The following is a 17,591-nucleotide window of genomic DNA, read 5'->3' as shown; positions in this document are numbered from 1 at the left end:
TTACAGAGAGAGCATGGCTTTATCTACAGACCACACACACACATGCAGTCATACACACACACACACACACACACACAGTGATGACAACCATTAGACTGTCAGCGTGTGCAGGCTAATTTGAATATGAATATGACTGCATCAGAAGAGCAGTCAGGGATCCAGTGACAGGCACAATACCTCCTGCTGTGCTGCACTGCCACTCTGCCTCAAACACACACACACACCCCCTTACGAACAGGCTCATGCACAGCACACACACACCCCCTGACGAACAGACTCATGCACACACACACACACACCCTTACGAACAGGCTCATGCACACACACACACACACACACACACACACACACACACATTTATGAACAGCCTCATGCACAAACACACATACACAAGCACACACACAGTCATTAGCAGTGACCAGGCAGTTGATGCAGACACTTAAGTCAGTTTAGTCCTAATCCACGACCCCCTCTTCACACACTCTCCTTCATACCCAGCAGCATAACTTACATTCCTCTTATTCCACACAGAAATTACTTTTGCACAAACACACACAGACACACACAGACACACCGCCCCCCACCCACCCACCCACTTTGGATTATCATTATCAACCAAAGCATAACAGAGACCTTGACTATATTTAAAACCTTTTTAAATGCATGCGAATATGCATGAATACAGTGTGTCAAAATGAACAAGAAAACAGGTTTTACATAGGCTAATTATGGATACCCAGGAGATAGAAAGAAAATCCACTGATGAGTCATGACCACATTATTGTGTTTACATTGGGCTCGTACGCATTCAAGTAGGAGCTGAAAAAATTATACAGAGTTGTATAATGCGCCACAGCATCATAGCTGAAACTAGCCTACCTGTTCCTTTCAAAAACAATGATGGCTGAACTTAGTGTCCGCAGGCTCTTGCAAGCCCTGCACATTCATAGCTATGTTCAGACTCACAGAAAAAGTTGGTGTGCATCACGTACAACATGTTCTGACACTACAGTGGTCTTGCCTTGTTTTGGTTAGCTGCTAGGCTGTGTCACGCCCCTTTCCCACCATGACGGCTCTCCATTTTACACAGACGTTGATCCGGCTCTGTGACTACCTCGGCTTAAAGGCGGAACAACAATGATCCCCTATTCTGTGTTAGTAGCTTTAATACAGAACGGCGAGGGGGAATAAAGGTGTAACATTCCTGCCTTGAACAGGCTGTATGAAACCCCCACAGACACACATGCCGATTAACTTACAGCTGAACAGGTTTGGTCACCAGTAACTGGAAGCATTTCTCCATAACAGCCCAGAAATTATATGACAGCAGCTGCTGCTGTAACCCGAAGAAGGCAGCCCAGGTGCAATTAGACAGTAGGTGAACCGGCACAATCAACTCAGATGCTGTGTGCCATCGAACTGCGCAAGGAGACGAGAGCTTTTTCTCTGATCTACTGCTCAATACAATTCCTTCTGCATGCAGCGATCGCAGGGCATCCCAGAGGCTTCCTGTTTTAGTATACACGGACCAACTCCTGAGCGACACACACACAAATTTTTTTTTTTTTTTTTTTTTTACTTTTTGTTGCTAGTGCACTTTGATGAGTATTTTTATTTTATAGTGAATGAAGTAGGCCTACAGGGGTATTTTTTGTTACCATTTGCTGCTACTAGTGCACATTTGCACTCATTGCACTGATTTTGTGGAGCATTGTCATTTTAAATTGAATTAACTACAGGCCTATTTTTTGTTACCGTTTGCTGCTAGTGCACTTTTGCACTGATTTTGTTGAGTATTGTTATTCTATAGTGAATGTGGTATAGGCCTATTTTTGTTACTTAACACTTTGTACTTTGTACAGTACTTTTTGATGCATGGCCTTTCAGAATCTATAACAGGGGCATTATTATTTTTCAGTGAATGAGGTTGTCATAGGCCTAGGTGGAGTACAACTTTTCTACTTCTGTTATTGGCTGTTGTTTCTCAAATAAAATGCATAACGATATAACAGCTTTCATTGATTTATTTCAAATCTGAAACATTGTCTAGCCTGTAAGGTAAAAAAAAGAACAAATTAATCGAATCGAATCGAAATCGAATCGTATCGTGGTGTATTCATGAGTATCGAAAATAATCGAATCGTTGGGTCAGGAAATCGATACTGAATCGAATCGCCATGATGGGTGTGATTTACACCCCTAACACACACACACACACAGTTATGTCATCTGAGGGAACTCCTGTGCTGTGCTGCAGAGATGCATGATATGAAGGCTGAGAGCCACGTGCCAACACGCCCCTCCCTGACCACCTGTCTGACAAAACATTGGAATCAGGCAGGGACTTCACAGACCATAAGCTGATAGGAACCAAACCTGTAAAACCAAAATAAACGAATGCAAGAACCAACACTGCGCGGACAGAAGACAAAGCTTCAAAACTCCAAAAGTCAACTCTTTGTGTGGTGTGTAAGCCTGATCACTGATTATGCTTTTGTGCATGTTTACGCAATTGCGCTTGACCAGGGAAATTCTGGGTTCAATGGAAGTGAACTAAAATGAACCCAAAATGACTGAGTCGTTCTGAGCTGACTCACAGAACCCTTATTTTACCTGGGGAGCCAGAATGAAGGCATGAGGTCGGCAGCACTCATTATTCTAAATATGTGTGGTTGGGCTGAGCATCCTCACACCCAGAGCCAATTACTCAATTAGCACACCCAGAGTCAATTACTCAATTAGCACGCCCTGCGCAGGAAGCTACTCAGTGCTAACCCCCAACTCCATAACAAACGTCAATATTCAGCCTGACCGTATTGGAGGACAGAAATGGCTCCAACCGGCTATTAACTCGCGGAGTTCATGGGAGATACTTTGTACCGGTGCTTTAAACAGTGAAGTGGAGTGGATTACATCCAGTAAATGGCTTAAAATGTAAAAACCTGTCATAAACACCTGTTACTGACATCTGTAGTGGTTCAACAATTTCAGTTCACAGCAGAACAGTCTATTTTTACCATCAAAGAAAATGGTGTAGCCGTTAAAAGCCTTGTTGGGCATTTGGATTTGCGTGCAGCTTATAAATGTATGCCTGCGATTGTGCTCTAGTGAATACGGTGTCAAGAACACTATAATGATTCTAAGATCATATTTTTTCATAAAATAAAAATCATTATTTTGTATTCTGCTCCCCTAACCCACCCCCCACATTTTACTCCTGCACCACACACACCTGACGAAAGGCAGTAGCCTATAATTAATGCTCTTAAAGTAACACTATGCAACAATTATACTTCAGGATTAGGGTAAGGATACGCAGTTTTACCTTAAAAAAAACTGCTTGAAAAAAATTGGGGCGCTACAATGACTTTTAATATGGAGAATCGCCTCCGTGCCATTGCCATACCAGGGTCCATAGGCATATAACTTCGTTCTGTAGTTTTGCCCGTGGCAGCCCGACTTGTTTACTGTCTGCCGAACTAGTAAGTAGCTTATTTGCCGTCTTGCTTTGTGTTGTGTTGCACTTGCTTGATGTTTGACTGTGTAAGGACAGTCGTTGAGTAACTAGTTAGTCATAAGGTCAAAGTCAGCACATTTCAAGAGATTTCGTTAGTTTCAGCTGCTAGCATATCGTTAGAGAATAGCTATTGATCCGTTGTGCTGCTTTAAATAGCTAGGCTACATCAGGTATGTTTAATTTATGAAATTGAAACTTGAGGATGGATTGGCAAACAGATGAACAAATGATCAGACTGATAACTAGAGGATAACTAGAACTACAAGAAAAAGGTCCATAGCCCATAGTTCAACGGTGCATAACAGCACGTCTCAATGTTGATTACAACGTGAGCCTATCACAGATGATTCTTCCTCTAGATCGTTTGAGAGGTTGCTAGACCCTGCGAATAGCCTGCATCTCAGTGTCTAACACCCGTGAAAATGAACTCAATGCTAAACACCCTACCAGCTGACACTCCGCTTACACTGGCATCACTTGAGGGAACATTCCACACCCCCTTTTCTGGAACTGCAAAGAACAACATCAACAAAGATGAGATTATACAGGCTTGCCCTCACTGCAGATGGGATCAATTTAGAGCTGACTCTGAATCCATCGTGGCTAAAGCCAGCAACAGCAGACCTGTGCATCCAACCACATCGCTCCAGTGACGTGGCTCCTCCAAGACGGGAGGGGGCGGAAAATGAGGAGGTGTTGACCTGGGCACCGTACCACCCTGTCACCTCTGGGCTCTGGCACTGCTCGGGTGCTCAGGTTCAGCCAGGAGTGCTGGTTCTGCCCGATCAAAACCCTCCACCCGTGCCAGAGCCCGGCTGCCAATACCCCCGTCAGCACTGCTGCCTCCCTGCCTCTGCCTACGGCCCAGTCCCCTGGGAGCCCGGCTTGGCATGGTACCCCTCAGAGGAAAACGCAGGGAAGGCTTTCAATGAAGACCTTTAAAGCAGCAGTAAGGAGTTTTGGTCTAAAACTGGCAGGCTAACTATCTGAAATCTATGCACAATCTTCGCAAACACCAACAACAGCACAATTGGCACTGATAAAAGCTTACTAGCATGCCAGCTAGTGCTTTTTGGTGATCATTTTGGTGATAATTTTTCACGGTGTGTTCTGTCCCAGATCAAAGAACTACACAGGGCACAGCCTGAGTAGCCAGTGAAGCGACAATTAATATACCATTAAAAATAAATGTAAAGATGATACCAAATCTAGTTACCTACAAAAAGAGGCTAATTGTTACATAGTGTTGTTTTAAGGTATGCTTTAAATCAACACAGCCAATTCCTAAGGTAAATGTCCTAATATACACGATGCACCAAATAGTTAACTCAACAACTGCATTATCTCAGATGTAGCACTGCACATTCCGGAGTGTAATGGCTAGTGTTTATTTTTGCTGGGTTATTTTCTTTGTGAGGGTGGCTCTGGCTGTTTCTGGACGTGAGAGTGTGTATGCACACAGTGTATGGAGCACTCTCGCTCTAGTGAAAAGCCATTAGCCTATTTGAGCTGTGCACCAACATGAATGTATTATGTAACACTTTTCAGACCACACACACTCACAGGCCATTCAAAAACGATTTTAACAGCACTAGTGTCTACTGGATGTATGTGTATGTGGGTTCCCAAAGAGCCCAGCGCACTCACCCGATGCGTCTTGCTATTGGCGTAGAGGAAGGCCAGTCGGTAGAGGCTCTTGTAGTGCTGCGGGAAGCGGCTTAGGCAGAGGAAGAGCGCACGGATGCACATCTCCACCAGCAGGTGGTGCTGCTCCGCCCGGCCCGGCGGCAGGCTCTTGGGCACCTCTGGGAGCTCCTGCGGCAGTGGTGGCTCAAGCTTGCGCTTGCTCTCGCTGGTTGGGGTGGGCGGGGTGGTCTGTATCTGCTTCTGATTGGAGGCATTGGTCAAGGTTGGGGTGACTGTGGTGGTGGGGGTTGAGGGGGTTTGGCTGAAGGAAGGTTTCGGGCCAAAGGTCTCGGGCGAGGTGACAGACAAGGTGTCTGAGGACTCCTGTGTCGAGGTGTCGTCCTGGGATGGTAAGGTAGGCCTGACCTCAATGGGCTTCTCCTGAAGGGAACCTGCAAAAAAAAAGAGAAAATAGTTTGGAGCTACTATGTTTGTTTTCCATGTACAGAACCAGGACTGTGTACGACTGAGAACCGAGTTTTTGGGCACATGTACCGTGAATTCAAGTCAAGGTCTGTCTCCAGGGGGATATAAACATAAGAAGCTGAGCCAGATATTGGTTCATTAGGAGCTTTAGATGGTTCTTAGGTTGTTATATAACCAATACTGCTTAAGAAAAAGGAACCTACTAACACCTCATCAAGCTAAGGCCGAATCTCGATTCTTCTCCTTGCCCCTTTTGCTTAGTCTTGTCTTAGTCTTAACCCTAGCACTTGCAAGTGTAAGGGCCAAGGGCTGAGATCTTTCCCCTATGAAATGAGACGCCACTTGGTTTCGGGTACGTCATGCGTGACTGTATGAGCTATGAAACTAGCGATTTAAAAAAAGTCTAATGAAGAACATGGTTGCAAATATATATGTATACAACTGTGTAGAGCACGAAACAAGACTGTCGTAATTTTTTAATTAATTATAAGCCAAAAATACTTACATGTAGTGTATGTATCATGATAGCTGGCAAGCTACCATATAAGCCAATGGAGTGGTGGTATACGCGCTAATTGTATCCTAAAACTACCGTTTGAAAGCTTCAGTTAAGACCGACAATACTATGCATCGTTCGAGTAGCACATTTCAGATCAAACCAAGTCATTATAAACATATAAAAAGTTGTGTAGATAGCTTTATTCATGTAAAATATTCCTCGCTTCAAGCAGCTATGATTTTTTGAAAATTCCCGAGCTGGTTTCGCGGTGTGCTCTGGGATAGCCCTTGGAGGAGCAAGGTAGCTCTCCGATCATCTCAAAAACGAGGGCCATACACCCCTTAACCTTACCCCTTAATCTTGATCAAGTTGGGTATTGAGACACCACTAGCTCTCACATGAACGCGCAATTTCAAGGGTAAGGGGTAAGATAAGGGGTAAGGGGAAGTATTGAGATTGGGCCTAAATGTCTTGTGGGCAACTTTGTCTGAGGACTGCATATAAGTGACTTCTATCAGGATATTTTTGACATAAGACATAAGACAGAGATAAAATACAAGAGCAGATATTCACCTGGATCCTCAACCAGGGCTGGTCCTTCCTTCATTTGAGTGTTTGTGTCGTCAGAGAATATACTACATTTCCCAGAATCCACCTTGTGACTGCTATCCTGGGAGCTGGTGGGGTCCAGGAAGACATCCTGGAGGGAGTTGGAGTCTGAGAGCAGCTGTGTCTCACTGTCCTGACTGTGGTCTGGGGTGGAGAGCATACACACACACACAAACACACACACACACAAAAGATCATGAAAGCTAGCTGACCACTTTTCTCTTCACAAAGAGTGGCCCGGCCTTCCATCAAAAGCTGGTGTAGACACAATTCCACCAAAGTCCCGGCGCAACAAAAGACCAACATCACCAAACCTCGCCATACACTGCAGTGAGTTATGGTGTGAATGGCCCAGATGCCAAGGTGAACATCACCACGGAAACCAAAGTGCATAGAGGAGTGAATCAGCCCTTCACAGATGAGAGAAAGCAACTGCTGCTTGGGCACTCAGGTAAGAAGGGGCTGATTAACAAGTCATCAAGGGGTACTCCATGTTCCCAGTGGAGTAGGGGTGAGTGTGTGTGTGTGTGTGTGTGTGTGGGGGGGGGGGGGTTTGGGGGGTTGGGTTGGGAGGGATGGAGGGGGGTTTTCAGAAAGCAGGCAGAAGGGTCTAAAAATGTGCGCAGTGCCAACTGAGAGCTCTGATCTAAGCAACAAGTAGGTAGGTACGCTCTGAGTAACTCTAGTACAATGCACTCCTCTTGTCCCTCAAGAGCCACCATCCCTCATGATTAAGGTCTGGCTATAACCCAATAGACCTCGAGAAGATGTTAAGGAGATATTTGAGTAGACCTGGTGCATAAATGTGCCGGATAACGACACTCTTCCTGTGATGGTCGATGAAAAGGCTTGTTTTACAGATGCTGGGAAGAACCCAATCATGAAAACCTCTTTAAAGTCTTTCCTTTAGAAAACACTGTATCTGAGATTTTCTTTTTTAAACAAAATACACAGTAGTAATTATAAATGTGTGGTTATTAATAAAATAAACCTGCTTCTGTTTGTGGGATAATGAGAAAAGCATGTAAGACAGGCCACTCCCAACAACTGTGCCCACCGGGTGCATGACAGGAACCTATTCCTCCTCTGTTCAATCAATGGCTCCCCAAAAACATCAAGAGGAGTCCCCAGTACTGCACCATGCGTTAACACTTTACCTGAACCATCCTTCATAACACTAACACAACCATGTCATAATCTTGTCTTCTATGTCATGCTGCCATACATTGTTTTAATAATCAGCGTCCAGTGAAGTAACAGTATGAAGTTGCCATATTTGGTAATTGTCATGCCAGTGATGCTGCGACAGCTTAATGACATGTGACATTAAGATATTATGGCTTTATACAATTTGGAGAACTGCCATGAGGACTACCGACGAGGGTAACATGTCATTGTGAAATCACCGGACATCAGCTGTCATGATGTGTATGACATTTGCCACAACATGTTCGTGACCTTGGTTTTGTAAGTCTTCCGAAGAATGGTTCAGGTAAAGCGCTACCCGCCATGCTGGGGCGCCAGCCAGTGTGTTTCGGAGCAGAAAGTGAGTTAGCACACCGCATTGCATCCACGCCACCGTTAGTGCTGGGTGCTGACACGCCCCCACTCAGCAGGAAGCCAAGTCAGCAGCCCCATCCAAACGCAGCCTCAGCACCACACCACAGCCTTCTGCAGACAATAACCACATTAGCAGCAGGGGCAACAAGCTTGGGGTTGCTGCTGCATGTGTGTGTAGCCTATATGAGTGTGTGTGTGTGTGTGTGTCTGTGTGTCTGTGTGTGTGTGTCTTTACCCCCTCTCAGGCTGTGTACTAAGAACACGGGAATTCTAAAAGATCTAATTAGTGAAGCGCTGGCACAGTCTTTTTTTGAAGTGATGGATCTGTTGAGGGCCAGATCTCTCACCCCTGGTTTCTTAAAAGCCCAAATGCACGTGCCAGGCAAGATGTAGGCTGTCTGTGACTGCATCGCATGAGAACTACCAAAGATGTCCCAAAGATGTACTTCAAACACAAACATTGCTTTCCAGTATCGAGCACAAAAGGACTCAACTTATTACAAGGTGTGCTTTTTTTGGACTTAATCATGAATTGTTGGATTGACTGACTGTTTTTTTTGCAAAGACAGAAACACATAATTGAAAATGACATGAGCTCTGCACATACCAAACATGCATGACCTAAGCAAAGCTACAGCTGTACAGATCTAAAAATCACAATTAAGGAAGGCCGGTCCTTTTACACTGAAGAGGCTGGGGGTCTGTGGGTGCCGTACCATTGACGGGCGTCATCTGTAACGCAGACATGATGAGGCAGTAATCATGGCCGTGAGACTGGAGCGCTGTTGAGGAGACCATGACATCGCTTACAAACACATTAGCAGCTGTGACAGACCCTCTCGCTTTCTCCCTCCCTCCCTCCCTCCCTCCCTCCCTCTCTCACTCTGAAGCTAAGCGAGGAACTGCTGATCATAGCAGCTCAGAAAACCAACAGACCTGTTGCAAACCGGCACTGGACTTTCACCTGTGGGGCGTTTGTTCTTACTCGCCCTTCCCTTCTTCTCCATATATTATATCTAGAATCGAATTTCTCAAGTCTGTGATGTCTTTGATCGTTTGATGTGGTGTTTTTGGGGGGGGGGGGGAGACAGGAGCGAAGGTTTGCAGAAGGTCTGTTGAAGAATTCCAGGTACACAGAAGCGCTCGCGACTCTTTTCATTTCGATGTCAACACAGCGTGCTTTCGGCTGCGAAACGACACATCAAACCTGACAACACGGAAAAAAACCCACATAGACGGCAGAGGACAGGGTGCATTGTTGGATTCTGGTTTTACCAAATCAGCTGTATTATTTGCCCCTGGTAGGGAACCTCCAACTGTCATGCATACGTAAATAAAATGACAAAAGCAGGTGTCAGAAGCAAGCAGGCAGAGAGGTAGCAGGCAGGTAGGTAGGTAGGTATGTAGGAAAGAAGGATTCTGGAGAGGTAGACAGGCAAATAGTGGCAACATGGGCAATATGGCTGCAGTCTTCATACACACACACACACACACACACACACACACACACACACACACACACAATGAACCCTGAGTGCGTTACTTAGCCCGTGACTCAACATGCTTTCAAGCAACTTCTTGCCATTGCCTCCTTTCTGAATGGGACCTACAGTGAGTAATATAAGAGGCCTACTGGATGGTTCTTGCAAAATGCATTAAAGAAACTAAATTGGGTATAACAGGTTCCCAAATGTTCGCTATAGCCTACATCCTGCCAGTGGAGGAACAAACAAACATCCTAATGAATGGGCACAAGCCTTGCCCATCATACCTGCTGCACACTAAGTGCTTTCAAACATATACCAATGTAGCTAGAAAAAAAAGCAGGCTTCATCTTAATAGAACCATCCTCAAAATAACATAACGACCTGAAAGATTGTCCAATACTAAAACTCTGCTCTGAACTCTGCTTTGCCCCCGCTATAATCTTTGTTCTTGCAAACATGTCTCACAATGTTCCACACGCAGTGAACAGACACAGTTTTTCCAGGGCTGTTGAATTTAAAAGGCCACATGAGCAAGTTTCTTAAACCGGTGTTTACCTCGTCTGTCCCTTAGTAACCCTGGGACTGTTTCAGGGTCTCTCTCTGTTCCTACGTACCTGCCTGAATTCACCATGACTGGCTAAGGCTGTGTGTCCATATAGTGTTTTTTTTCTCTCTGGTAGGAAAGTGCTGGCAGTTGTCACAGTGAGGACGCCAGCGCCTTTCTGAAAAGTTCATTTTCCGACTAGCAGCGCTGGTGCAGCACTTTTCCCCCTAGGCTGCCTCATACACTCTCTTCTCATGGGAACCAACTGAGAAAGACAATGCCATACGGACACAAGTCTGAGGTGTGCTTTTCATCAAGACACCACAGAAGAGACGTATAGGCTGAACGTGCCCTGGAATAGGACTGCGATGGCCTGGCTAATACTAAATCTACACCCCAATCCTCCCCTCCACTCCTGCCTTGGCAGTCGGAGAGGAAAACAGCAGGACAGACCCAGTGATGAAGGACAGACCCAGTGAGCACAAGGGAAGGGGGGGGGGGGGGGGGGGGGGGGGATTTCTCACTGCCCGTTTAGCCCCCATGGAGTAGGGGAACGGGGGAAGCCTTGTGACCTGACATCTGCATCTGAGTGCGTTTTTGAGCGGCTGCCAATGCCAGAAACAGCAGGAGATGACGTCAGCTGCCCAGTGGGCGTCCGCAGCATTAATAACAGAGGGGCGACTGTGAGAGAGGCTGTGTGGTCTGATACTGTCATTAAAGGGACAGGCCACAATTGTAATCCGACACACTTTTATGTCAAATCCAGAGAATTGCACACCACAGTCCTCCAAGTCCCCTCTGTGAATGGAAAACAAACAAAGAAAGTGTCTCAAACCAAGCCATTTACTAGTCCAGCAAATCAACACAATGCTTCAGGAGCATGCAAGAAAGGTGTGTAACTTCATCGCCTATTGAGCTCAACTATCAACAATCTTTTATCACAGACTATACCTTTAAAACCCAATGCGGTCTGGAAAAAGGTGGGGCTTTCAGAATACAAACAATGTACTTTTTTGCAGACTGACTTTTCCACACAGCAGGGGCGGAACAATTTAACGTAATTACAATCAATTAGCCAAATCCAAGCCAAACATGCTGCGGCCAATTTAACAAAATCCAAACTGGAGACAATTGTGTTGGCCAGTCTGTCTAGCTAACTGGGCTTATATTCAAAAGACCTCCGTGAATTTTTACTAATTGCCCACCAGAAGTACAACACAGACTACATGTTCAGTTTCTACATGTTCATCTCTACCCATCTTTGTTGGATACCCCCAGTGCCTGACAATGACAGCGATAAAGATATGCAGTGGGCTATATTTATATGACAACTAGTTGGACAGTGACTGCTGAAGAGGCTAGCGAAGCAGGCATACAGCAGACGCAGGTGCCGCCCACGCTGTTTCTCAGCGCAAACCTGTCAGCAGTAGCAGCATGCACAGCTCTCCTCTCCCTGCTCCCTCTCGCCTGGGGTGAGTTGGCCCACGACAGCCGCCCCGAGGCACAGCTCTCCTCTCCGACCGCAGGCTGTCACAGAAGCATGCGGAGACAAGGCCTGTCCCTGTCAACGACCCTTAGTAGCACCTCCTCATCGGTCAGGCTCGAAGCCCAGGGCCCTACAGTAGCCTGCCTCCCTCTCCTAAGGGCATCTTCATGCCAGGATGGCTGTATTAGACTCTGATTAGAACCGTGAAGACGGGTAAAAAAAGGCAGAAAATCACACATTCACACCACTGGAAGCCATATTGCCCACTTACCCTGGGTCCTGTCTCCCGGTGCAGATGGGGGTGTGGGGCGGAGGGGGCATTACTGGATTCAAAGCCATTAGCACCATGATGACTTCATCACCATCATCACCATAATAATAATCATCATCATCATCATCATAAAAAAATTACAATATCACCATTATACACCACCACCCTGATCTCCATTATCATCATTATCATCATTTATCAGTGCCATTATCGTTATCGTTATCGTTATCATTATCGTTATCGCTATCGTTAGCACTCCACACCCCAGTGCGCCTCCTCTCCCGTGGTGGGAGGGCCCAAACCCAGAGAGTGGTTAGGACTGGGACTGTACCATCTCCCTGCCGCTGCCGCTGCCGCTGCTGCTCCTGCCTCTGCCTCTGGTTTTTACGTTTGGCGTAATCGTGATCCACCGGAGTGGCCGTGTACGGCGGTGAGGTCAGACCTTGCGCGCTGGACGGGAGCGAGGTGGTGGTGGTGACGGTCGTCGTCACCGCTGCCGTCGCTGCCGCAGGTGGCGTCGCCAGGCCGTTGCCCGTGAAGGAGGAGCGGGAGTCCTCGTCGTTCAGCGTCTTCTCCCTGGCGTGGAGACGGCAACAGTGAGGAAGATGGGGGAGAAAAGCTGAAGACAGGCCGAAAGAGACATGTACATGTCCCAACTACGTCTCATCCAAAACACAGTTGCATACATTAGTGAGTGAAACAGACGTTTCGTTAAACGCACTCCCAGCACTCTGCTGCCCTTTTGTCGAGCTGCAGGAATGGCCTCCCCTTTTCTGGTAGCACTGAGGTTTCTCCTGTGCCTGTGCCTGTGCCTGTGCCTACTCACTTCTCGGTAGGTTTGGGCATGCTCTTCTCTTCCCCTCGGGCAAACGGCCCCACGGCGGCCTCCGCCAGCACGCTGAAGAACAGCTCGTGGTTCAGCTCCTCCTCCTGCTGCTCCTGCTGCTCCTGCTGGCCCTCCTTAGCCTTCTCCTCCTCCAGCAGCTTCAGGATGGTGGCACTGAGGCGGAAGTACAGCTAAGAGGAGCGGCGGGGGGAAAAGGAAGCGGGAGAACGGAAAGAAACAGGGAAAGAGACAAACAGGGAAAGAGGGGAAAAAAGGAATGTAGTACAAGGTGAAAAGTGTAAATGTTAAAAAGAATCCATGTGTTATATAAGAAGAGTGACAATAAGAATTGTTATAAAACAATTGGGTTCTATCGCGTAATTTAGCTGTTTCTGATTGGACGAAAGACGTTCCATGCTATAGGTTATTCGTCAACATACCAACAGTTACGGGACTTTGCACAGCTAATAATAAAATCACTCCGCTATGAAATATTCGCGTTGATGACAATCGTTAATTCAAAATTCTTAAAATTCCAAACCAAGACGTTGACAATGGAACTATTTTTTGTTGCGGAGAAACAATGGCGAAATAAACCATTTTTAATCAATAACTTCCTGTTGAAATGTTAATTTGTTGACGGCAGAATTGTTTTATAAAAGCAATATAGCACTCGTGGGAGTGGGGTAGGTAAGGTATACATGAGTTATTGAGTTGCTTTAGGCGCCTGCTTTAGGATCAATTACTCAACCTGTATGTGAGAAGATTAGTGCCTACCTCCAGAGCCTCCATGGCCAGGTCAGGGGGGTTGTGGTAGTGGATCTTGCGGGGGTACCGTGCAGCCTCCTCATGCAGGTAGTGGGCCGACTAAGACGAGACGTGGAGAGTTATATAAGTTTGGTGATGAACAGCATCTCTCTTTAGCTCTAACCCCATTATGATATTCTTCACACAGCTAAGCCATGGACAGTGCGTTAAGACTTACAACAGAGGTTGAATTCTAGAGAAAGAAGATATCTTACTTTCTGTCTCAACCATATGATGTTTTGTTGAACCTAGAGAATGTGTCAAAGGATGAAATGACCTGGTTCAGCATATAAGTGGAGGAATCAATTTGCTAGTATTTTTACTAGCTGACACTCTCCCGCCGCTTACATACAGTAAACTCTGACAAGGCTGAGTTTACCAAACGAGGCTTAGTTAACAACAAGATTCAGCAGGAACGCTGCCTTTTGTGCAAGAGGTTTTTTAAGGCAACAGCATGTGTGCCAGCGCCCCCTGCAGGTCACCTGTTTGTACAGCAGGAGATAGTCCTTCGGGGGCAGCCTGCGCTTCTCCGCAATCTTGCCCAGCATGTAGTGGATGAGCCACTCCTCCTCGTCGCTGTCGCCCTCGCAGCTGGACGCGCCCTGGAAACATTTGGCGGCCGTCTCCAGCATGGTGTCCCTCCTCTCCGCCATCTGAGCACGCCAAGACAGAAAAAGACACTTTCAGTTTTTCAAATGAGTGCAGTTATTGCGGTATGGGTTTGTGGACAATGCCTCAAAGTTAAAATTTGCCAAATTTGCAGACAAAGAAAGGAACCACATCATGTTCAATCAAGTTACTCAAATTGTCAGTAATTGACACAGACACAACAAACACACACACACACACACGTGTAAAAAGATACACAAACGGGTAAAGCTGCACACACAAGCTGCGTTTTGTCGGAAACTCTATAGCACAAATAAATTGACGACTGAAAGAGTGCACGGAGCAACAAATCAAGTGTTCAAAAACACCAACCAAGTGAAGCGGAGAACCTGCAGTGAGGTTCAAAGGTCTGAGACCACTAGTGACTATGCTGCTCCTTTGCATTGTTTTCAAATGTAATATTATTGAACTAATTGCCGACCTCGAAATAGTGTTGAATCTTAACGAAATGTCTTATTTTGCATGTCAAAGCTTTTCATTTTAAATCTCAAAGCTTTTCCTGTTTCTAAATAAATGTACATCCTCAAACGTTCTCATTATTTTAAGGTTTAAATGAAAATATAATTATAAATATATAAATTTAAGATTTGTGATAGTGGTCACAGACTTTTGGATGCCACCATTTCAGCAGAGGTCTGGCTGTCCCAACTGCGGGGAGAGAAACACTCTATGCACCTGTTTGACCAAGTCTGGGGGCAGCTCGCTCTTCCACTGCTTGAGCTGGCGCGAGGCGAAAGAGTGCAGCGCGTAGGACATAGTGCCATACTCGATCCACAGCGACAGGTTGGACTTGTCGATCTCCAGTGCCCGCTTGAAGCAGGTGAGCACGGCCAGAGAGTGCTTCCAGATCGGGCCATCGCTCTTCAGCTCGTTGGAGTTCAGTTTATCCTGGATCCGGCTCGCCCGCGCCAAGGCCATGCCCGCCCAAGAGTCGAACCTAAACACGTTCATCACCATGGCAATGATTGAGTTTTTATTTGTGTATCTATTTCCATGGGAGTAAACAATTGAGGATGTGCGAGTGTGAGTGTCTCCTTACCGGTTCGGACACACACAGATGTCGCGCATGTAAAACTTGATGGCTTTGGACTGCTCCTTGTTCTTGAAATGATAATCTGCCAGGAGGTAGTACATCTCATTCACCAGAGGGGGCGCTGGAGGAGATCCCTCCGGAAGGGCAGGTACCTGCAAAGGAACACCACATCACCAGAAAGGATGACAAATTATTCTTTGTGGATCTAAAGGGACCCGACGTGACTGTCACTTTGATACAAGCCAATACTTTTGAAGGCAACACACTGAAATTCAAGTAGTGAATTGCCAGAAAACCAACAAGCTAACTCAGACATATCGCTTACCTTGGTGCCACCACCATCAATGTAGTCTGAGACGTCGTCCATGGTCAGGGTTGGCACGTTGCTGAGCGGCTCGATGCCCGAGAGGCGCCTTAGCAGGTTGGCCAGGTCGGCAGACACCGTGCTGGTTTTGTAGCTGTCAAACTCGGGCAGTGTTTTGGGCTTGAAGTAGTCGAACATGAACAGGGCATTGCTCCACAGCAGCTCCACCTGTGAGGAGGGCACAAGGAAGGGCAAAATGGTCAACTGGAGGATCTTAAGATGGAAAACACTGAGAACGCAAATATTTTGATTCTGAGAAATACATTGTTTGTTCAGATGCAGTAAGGGAAGCAGCTGAAACATATCAGTCAATCTTAAACTCAGCTCATGATGTTCTGTTTAGCCTCACCAGCAGTGACTGCTTCTTGTTTAACATCAAGTCTGACTTAAAACGCTCATGCACTGTCTCTCTCTCACTCTCACACACACACACACACACACACACACACACACACACACACACACACACACACACACACACAGTACTGCAATACAGTCGTACAATGGCAGAACAATTCTTTTCCCCCCTGATGTAACTGTGAGGCAGTTTACCGAAACAATTCCCTCATGACTTTCTACAAAGTTCACTGCTGAACAGGGAAGTGTTTGTACTATGGCAGAAAATAAACACGAATGAATAGGCAAATAGACAATAATATGAGTACTCGACATTTATAAACACACTGCAACCCAACGGGGTGAAGTTAATGTCATTATTTACAGATCAAACAAATCAGTAGCAGCAGCAGCAGCCGCAGCATCTTGGAGCATTATGGAAAAGATTGCTTTTCTTCTACTGAGGTTATAGCTGCTAAATGAGCTGGGTGTCTTGGACCAACAGTGCTTGGGGAAGCGCTTTCATCTCTAATGACTTTAAGCCAAAATGATGTATGCATTGTTGCACTAAGAGAAACAGGCTGTTCCACTGAGAACCATAACACATGAATAAAACAAAGCAGATTAGGATGTGATTCGAAATCCCTTTTGGGGAGAGGGTGCATGAACAGTGGGAGCTTAAGTTATACACCCCTTCATTTTTTGTTTTTTTTCCAAATATGGACTCAGAGAACAAAGTGTAACCGAAGCCAACTAGAGCTCTTTGTGCTCTCCCATCTTAAAGGTGTAGGCTCAAATATCAACAATCTTTTGGCAGAATTGCGAACCGTACCTTTAAAAGACGAAGGTTATGAGTCATAGTGCTAATCGTGTTGGGCAGTGCCATGCCCCATGACCACTGCCCCTGTGCCTCAGCCGCTTCCTGCAGAGCCGGCAAGGCCTAACATCATCATTTGCTCTGTATGTAATCACATTAGTACCCACAGGCAGAAACAAACTGACTGACTGTTTCTTCCAATGTTCAAACAATAATATATAATTTACAAAAGCTAATATGCATCTTCATGCAGGAAGCAAATCCAGAACTGGTAATTATATTACAAGAAGTGTGTGTGTGTGTGTGTGTGTGTGTGTGTGTGTGTGTGTGTGTGTGTGTGTGGCCTTCTGGTTCACATCTTATGTGTTTAAATATAAGGTAAACCCTCAGAGATTTATAGTGCTTTATAGGTCAGCAGCTTGTGTGATGAGTCTTTAAGTAATGAACAAGTGTGAGCCCCAAAGTCCCCAAATCTCACATCATTATTTGGCTTAAAGTGTACTCTACAAATACCCATACAAATGTTCCATCTCCACCGACCGCTAACTCTGGCAGGCCAAACTCTTGATCAAATGATGTCAATCTGTTGATGCAGTCATCTGTCTGTGTTGGCTGCTGTCTCTTAGTTTGGTAAAACTTTCCAGTGTTACCAAT

At 45.9% G+C, this 17,591-nt stretch overlaps 1 protein-coding gene across 1 annotated transcript in view; it reads right to left on the bottom strand.

Moving 5' to 3' along the window:
• The window catches only part of cabin1 (calcineurin binding protein 1), a 64,544-nt gene that overhangs the window by 34,514 nt on the left and 12,439 nt on the right, over window positions 1-17,591 (bottom strand). Inside the window, 11 exon segments of the mRNA XM_080852581.1 lie at window positions 5,165-5,595; window positions 6,702-6,881; window positions 9,014-9,079; window positions 12,349-12,378; window positions 12,381-12,661; window positions 12,912-13,102; window positions 13,689-13,778; window positions 14,201-14,371; window positions 15,063-15,324; window positions 15,427-15,572; window positions 15,746-15,952. Of these exon segments, the coding sequence (XP_080708707.1) occupies window positions 5,165-5,595; window positions 6,702-6,881; window positions 9,014-9,079; window positions 12,349-12,378; window positions 12,381-12,661; window positions 12,912-13,102; window positions 13,689-13,778; window positions 14,201-14,371; window positions 15,063-15,324; window positions 15,427-15,572; window positions 15,746-15,952 (2,055 nt within the window).

The sequence above is a fragment of the Sprattus sprattus genome (assembly GCF_963457725.1).
Source record: "Sprattus sprattus genome assembly, chromosome: 15".
Lineage (NCBI taxonomy): Eukaryota > Metazoa > Chordata > Actinopteri > Clupeiformes > Clupeidae > Sprattus > Sprattus sprattus.
This window is presented reverse-complemented; position numbering and strand designations above follow the sequence as displayed.